The 6,986-nt window shown below is 38.5% G+C and overlaps 1 protein-coding gene and 1 non-coding gene across 2 annotated transcripts; one reads left to right on the top strand and one right to left on the bottom strand.

Moving 5' to 3' along the window:
- Positions 1 to 646: 646 nt before the first annotated feature.
- LOC127790905 (uncharacterized) lies at positions 647 to 2,434 on the bottom strand. The gene is made up of 2 exons (XM_052320637.1): positions 1,795 to 2,434; positions 647 to 672 (listed from the first exon to the last, which is right to left on the bottom strand). Exons 1-2 carry the CDS (start codon positions 2,432 to 2,434, stop codon positions 647 to 649), a joined length of 666 nt encoding a protein of 221 aa, XP_052176597.1.
- A 511-nt stretch (positions 2,435 to 2,945) lies between these two features.
- On the top strand, positions 2,946 to 3,052 carry LOC127791258 (small nucleolar RNA R71). Its single transcript, XR_008020898.1, has one exon. It is a non-coding gene; the product is annotated as a small nucleolar RNA R71 (small nucleolar RNA).
- The last annotated feature ends 3,934 nt before the right edge of the window (positions 3,053 to 6,986 follow it).

Here is a 6,986-nt window from a genome sequence, read left to right as displayed (position 1 = left end):
ACATAGTGATACCGAGATTAGATCACTAGCCTATGGTCATTGCCTAGCTTCCTTTAGTATGTCTAATACATTCCACACAAATTATTAACATCCACGGAGTCAACACATTCCTCAACATTTGCCATCATGGCTCAACCTTCCCCAAACTTTACTTTTCATTATGTTAGGTGATTAAGTTGCTCACAAAGTTGGTTTAAGGGCGAAAGTCTAAATGGAAACCTAGCAGTGTAGTCAACCTATGCATTGAATCTTCTGACACATGTGCTCAGATTAGTCTAACATGGATAATGAATCTCAAAATGAAATGAATAGCATAACTATCTTTACTCTTTGCATCAAAATGGTACCAAATAAGCTTCATCATTGATGGCACGTCTACCCAACAAAACAAGATAATTTTTTTTTAAATAAAACCATAAAACCAGACCATATGACATATGCAAGCTGCCTGTAGTGAACCTCCCCCCAAACTTAAATGTTTCATTGTCCCAATGGAACAAAGAGAAAGAAAAGGAACGAGTGTACCCGGACTATAGTGTCAAGGTTGTGATGGTAGATAGATCAACACGTGCTCGTTTTGAGGTATTTGGAACTTTCGGCAATAGCTTTGCCTTGCAAGCAGTTAATGTGCAAGACGACTCTTCGACTACATTATCACTTCCAAAAATGTACCTACAATGCACAAATTTGAACATGAGAGAGCAACAATGACTAAGAACAACATGAAGTAGACAAAGTCACATGGATGCCCAAACTCCCCCCAAACTTAAACCTCACAATCCAAAACTTAAGGTGCAATGTGTAAGTTAACATTGGTTGGGGTATTTTATCAAACACCTAGTATGCATGCTGTTATGATGACCTCAACATTGTTTTTGGGCACAAAACAATTCTTAAAAAAATCGACACTCTAACCCAACTCAAAATCAAATAAACCAAAGACAAGAAAATAAAAACAAATGCAGAATGACAATTAAATGAAAGAGTGAGAAAATTGGGTTGCCTCCCAATAAGCGCTTGTTTAAAGTCGTTAGCTTGACTTTGTCTCTATCTTCAAAGAGGCTTGAATCCTTTTTCCATCAATATTTTGTGGGTGCCAATTAATGGACTTATTTCTTGAATGTTAGCAACTTTTAATCCAATTCCCTTCTTTTGCTCCCTCAACACCCTTACCAACTTTTCCTTTTCATGACTTGGTGGCTTGGCTTTTGAAGAAGAAGAAACATCCAAAGAACACAATTTGTCTCTTCTGGATGGACAGTTTTTTTACTTCTCTCCCAAAGAACCCATGACCACTTGTTCTTAGCATTCAAACTTTGTTCCTGCTCATCAAAAGAGTTAGCAATGCAATTTTCTTTAGGGTCATCAGGTCTCTTTACTAAATCAACAATGCCATCTCTCATTAAGACTTCTTTTTCATTTCCTCTAGAATATTTCATAGCCTTAAATACATTAAACGTAACCGTCTCATCATAAATTCTAAGGCTAAGTGTTCCTTGCTGGACATCAATCAAAGCTCTCCATGTGGCAAGAAAAGGTCTCCCTAAAATTAAGGGCATATCATAATCTTCTTCGATGTCCAGAACAAAGAAGTCAACAGGAAAAATAAATTTATCCACTTTACCAAAACGTTATCCACTACTCCCCTCGGATATTTGATACTTCTATCAGCCAGTTGAAGAGAAATAGTGGTGGGTGTTGGTTCTTTTAATCCAAGCTTCTTGAAAATAGAGTAAGGCATTAGATTTATACTAGCACCTAAATCACATAGAGCTCGTTCAAATAATAAACTACCAATAGTACAAGGAATAATAAAACTCCCTGGATCTTTAAGTTTCGGTGGTAGTTTGTTTTTCAATATAGCGTTGCTCTCCTCCGTTAGCATAACAGTTTCATGCTCCTCCAACTTCCTCTTATTTGATAAAATTTCCTTCATAAATTTCGCATAACTGGGCATTTGAGCTAAGGCATCAACAAATGGGACATTTATGTGAAGCTTCTTGAATATCTCGAGGAACTTCTCAAATTGCTTATCCAGTTTGTGTTTGCGCAACCTCTGAGGGAATGGAATTGGAGGAACATATGGCTTAACTGGCAGTGGAATTACCTTCTCTTGTTTAGCTACTACTTCAGGCATTTCAAGTTGATTCGTTGTCTCTTGAACAATACCATTTTCTTTTACCACACCTGGCCTTTTAACATGAATTTCTGGTAGTGGCACCCCACTCTTTGTTGTGATTGCATTTACTTGCTCATTTGGGTTAACTTCTGTATTGCTTGGCCATGTGCCCGGTTGCCTTTCTGTTAGGATTTTTGCTAACTGCCCAATCTGATTTTCAATATTCTTAATGGTTGCGTCGGTCCGGTCACTTTGTTCTTGAAGCTTTGAAACTGCTTCTTCCCATCCTCCTTTTTCCTCTTGTGGTCTTCCCATTTTTGGTGGATTTTGACTATTTTGATTGTTGCCATAGGAGAAGTTAGGATGGTTTCTCCCGCTGGGATTGTATGTTTGAGAGAATGGATTATTTGGTTGCCTTTGGAAATATTGCTGATGTTGAAAATTCTAAGCATAGGTAGCTTGCTCCGTGAATGGTGGATTTAGGAGCAACGGACATTCAGGCGATGGATGAGTTGTTCCACAAGTTGCACATATTGAAAGCGATCTTTGCACCATATTAACATTTGAAGAATACTTCAAGGCTTCCATCTGCCTTGATAATGCGTCAATCTTAACCAACATTAACGTGTTAATATCCACTTCGTGCACTCTTTTATGTGAGCTTCTATCTGGCCACATCACTAACTGATCACTCATTATCTCAAAAAGGTCGTGAAGCTCCCCGACTGATTTATTTCGGATTGATACTCCGGCTGTAGAATCAACTGCAGAGCGACTGTGAGGAGTAAGTCCAGCATAGAAAAAATGATTTTGAGCTGGTAGTGGAAAGCCATGACTCGGACACTTTCTCAATAACTCCTTGATCCTCTCCCATGCTTCATGAAAGTTTTTAGACTCGGCTTGCTGAAAAGTTGAAATCTCATGTTTAAGCTTGTTAATCTTAGCCGGTGAAAAGTATTTGAGTGTGAACTTCTATACCAAATCTATCCATGTAGTAATACTTCCCGATGGTAATGAGTCTAACCATTCTCGAGCCCTATCTTTCAGAGTGTGAGGGAAAAAGCGCATCTTGAGTGCCTTTTCATTAATTCCTTGATACTTGAAATTCCAACAATACTCCAGAAATCGAGACAAGTGATAGTGTGGATTTTCCTCGCTCATTCCATAAAAGGGTATGTTGTTGGCAAAGAGATTGATCACGTCCAGCCTCAACTGAAAGTTCTCATGCCCATAGGGAAGATAGATTATGCTTGACCGATTCTCAATCATTGGAGGCATCATGAAGTCCCCTATCAGCATGTCTCTTTCATTGACTTCAACGAGCTGCGCTATTGGAACAAGTTGGTTTGCGTTGTCACCCATGTTACTTAGTTGCTTTTCCCTCCTTGCTCTTTATTCACGACGCCTTTGATGGAACGTTCTTTCTATCTCAGGATCAAACTCACAAATATCCGAACGTTTTGAACGGCTCATGCACTATCTCAATCCCTGCACACACACAAATTGAAATAGCTTAGCCTAGAAAAATAATGAAAACAAAATTTGATAGTTAAAACTAATATCAATCAAAGCAATAATCAAAAGAGTTAGTCCCCGGCAACGGCTCCAAAAACTTGTCCTGCCTATTCTATTCCACTAGTGTACGGATCGTGACAAGTAATACAGTGATAAATAGAGTGTCATACCCACGAGGACTAACTTTTAATGTTTACTCTAACTGATTTAACCTTAACCTAACACACACATTAACAAAGAATTCAACTATAACGAAAACTAATTTATGAATAAAAGATACAAACAAAACAATTCCTTTGATTTAAAACTCACAAGACTAAGGCACTAGGGTTTGTGAATCCACCTTCGGCCTTCTATGATTCAATTATTCATTACTCGGGTCTTGTTATTCCTTATCTTAGGTTGAAAATCAGTGATCCAATTACAACCAAAAGCCTCTCTCGATGGTCATTCAGTTCTATGTATATATATGAGATTAACTATCTCTAGTCAATCTTCGAACATATAAACATGCATTCAATTACAGAGATCATCACAAAATGATTTCATAGGGCATAACGGTATCTCTACCTATTATAGGACCCTACGTTGTTTGCTACCATGTCTAATCCATATTGAATCTCTCGAAAGCAATACAAATCACAAATATGTTCCAATGGTGATCAAGCATCAAAACAACATTATGCACATAACAACTAATCAACCCGAATGGATAAGAAAATAGCAAACCGAATAACTTTAAATCAAACCATTAGAAGTCGAGATTTCATCATTCACCCTAGTTATAAAAACTTAGCTATGCATGCTCTCAATCAAAAGAAAAAGAAAATAGTTGGAATCCATAGCAAAGAATTGAGAAAGAAAAGAAAAATACAACCCAAGAGTCTTCAATCTTTCGTCCGCTTCTCTTCCATGCCAAAAACTCTTCCCCCCAAAACCCTCAAGAATAAGTTTTTATATAGTGGTTTTTGGGTTATTAAAGTCGTGCACAGTGAAAACTCTAATTTTTCATTGATTTGGACAGAGATGGGTTGAAATCGAGCATTGATTTGAAGTTTAGAATGCTACCGCTGTCCTACCGCGGTATGCTTGTTGCTGCAGACCTGTGAGCTCCAGATAGCAATTCCTAAAGCGGTCATACAGCGGAATGCATACCACTGTAGGACTGTGAGCTCCAGAAACTAAACCTTATAGCGGTCCTACAGCGGTATGCATTCCGCTATAAGCCCGCCAGCCTTCTTCTTTAGCCTCTTGCTTTATCATCTTCCACTTCTTGCTTTCGATACTCTTTTGCTTTCTTTTAATTCGATATCCGACCATGCCTCCAAGCTTAATTTCAACTCCCATCATGCACCAAAATCACTCTTTTTGCTCCATGTGTATTCAACACATGCTCCACATCTACATAACCATATATAGAACCAAATCAAGTAGAAATATGCTCATTGAATGTATAAATGCTAAGTTTATAGACCAAAATAAGTGTATAAAAGACACTTATCAATAGCCTTAATACATGGAAACTCGATTCCCGAGGTAACAACTAAACACCTCAGGTGTAATCAAATGATACCTCAAACATACATTGACATTTCTCAACTTAACCGAAACATATACAGATCTTCATGAACAAATAAAATATCGGAACCACATACTGAATCCACCAGACACGTCATCCCGTGCAGTCATATCTTAATCACCTCTTTGCCTAAACTGCAAGTCTTAATTGGACTGTTGAATGTTCTAGGGGCATAACCAAGTTAGATGATAAATCATCTAAGTAAGGGAACAATAAACATATTTTGTGCATGAATGCAAAATGCAAAATGTTCTTTTCCATATCATTTTGGTTTGAGTCGACTGCACCCAACTGTTGCTCCCCATTTTTACAGCCTGCTTACCAGGCCGAGGTGTATGGGTGCACTCTTGGTAGTGCAACAGTGCCAGTCTATAATCCAAAACTCTAATACAATGTATGATCAATAATATCATCGTGAACATATGCACATTTCATCATCAATACATGTAAATGCAATCTACACAATACATTCACATCAAGGCATGATAAAATCATTTACATAAAATCGGGTTTTGGGTAGAACCACTTACCTTCTCAAGCTTGTATAGCTACCTCGATATTCACTCTTTACCTCGACATTCGTGCATCATCTGGATTTGCATGCCAACCTCAAAATTCAAATTGGACTTCCAATTTTACTCAATTATGAACCTTGACGTACCCTGGATATCATAATTACTTAAAAAAAATCAGATTTCTAATTTTCTCTAATTTCTCCCATTTCCTCCTATCATTTTCTCAAGATTATGAAATAAATATTTTCTCATAAAATTTTATCAATTTCTCTTCACAATAATTCCTAAAACAATATTGGTAAACCCCAAAAATTTCCTCATAATTTTCAAAATCCATATTCTATTTATTTCTCATTTTCTCTTTGATTTTCAAGCATCTATTGCCTCAAACATCCATAATAAATACCAATCATGCATTTTTCTTCCAATTTCATCATCAACAATTCTAAAAATCATTATCATATTTTTGAAATTTTTGAAGGAATTTTCGAAGATAACTCACCTTCCCACAGAGCGATTCGGTATTCTTCTATACTACAACAAAGCTTCGATTTGCGTATCCAACAACGCCTTCTGTCACAAAATTTTCACATGAACTACTAAACTCAATCTATTGAATTTTGATTTTTTCCTCCTTTTTTTCTCTTTTTTTTTTCTTATTTTCCTTTTTCTTTTCTTTTCTTCTTTTTTTTTTTCTCTTCTTCTTCCTCCAGCGCCTGCGCACAGCGTGCACCAGCCGATGCCGCCCACGCGCCAGTTGTCCTTGTCGTAGCCCTTGCCTGTTGCTGGCGCCTCCTTCGGCCACTACCCTGGCCCCCCTCAACTGCCGCGAGCCACCTCCATGCGTCCCTGTCGTTGACCAGCTGCTGCTGCGTGATGCCATGGCTGCTGCAACAGCAGCTTCGCGGCTGCCATGGCCGTGCCTCAGTCACTTCCGAGCGCCTCCTCGCTGCCTTTGCCAGCCGAGCCAACCTCTAGCTCCTTCGCAGTTGCTACTGCGGCCTTGCTCGCTTGCTTCATGTCGGTCATTCGCTCGCCCAAGCTTGTTGTCTTCGACTTCCATTTCCTTCTTCATTTCCATTATTCCTTCTTCCATTTTGCTTTCTCTATTTATAGTCCTTCAACTGCTCCCTCACCTCACTGCCCATACCTTCTTGCATGCAAATCACACCATTTCAACCATCACATTTGCAGGACATGGACTTGCAGGGTATGGCTTGGAGTTTGCAGAGACATGGCCTCATATACACACCTATAT

The sequence above is a fragment of the Diospyros lotus genome, chromosome 14 (genome assembly GCF_014633365.1).
Source record: "Diospyros lotus cultivar Yz01 chromosome 14, ASM1463336v1, whole genome shotgun sequence".
In the NCBI taxonomy this organism is placed as follows: domain Eukaryota; kingdom Viridiplantae; phylum Streptophyta; class Magnoliopsida; order Ericales; family Ebenaceae; genus Diospyros; species Diospyros lotus.
Note: the sequence above shows the minus strand (reverse complement) of the source record. Positions and strands in the feature narration are given on the sequence as shown.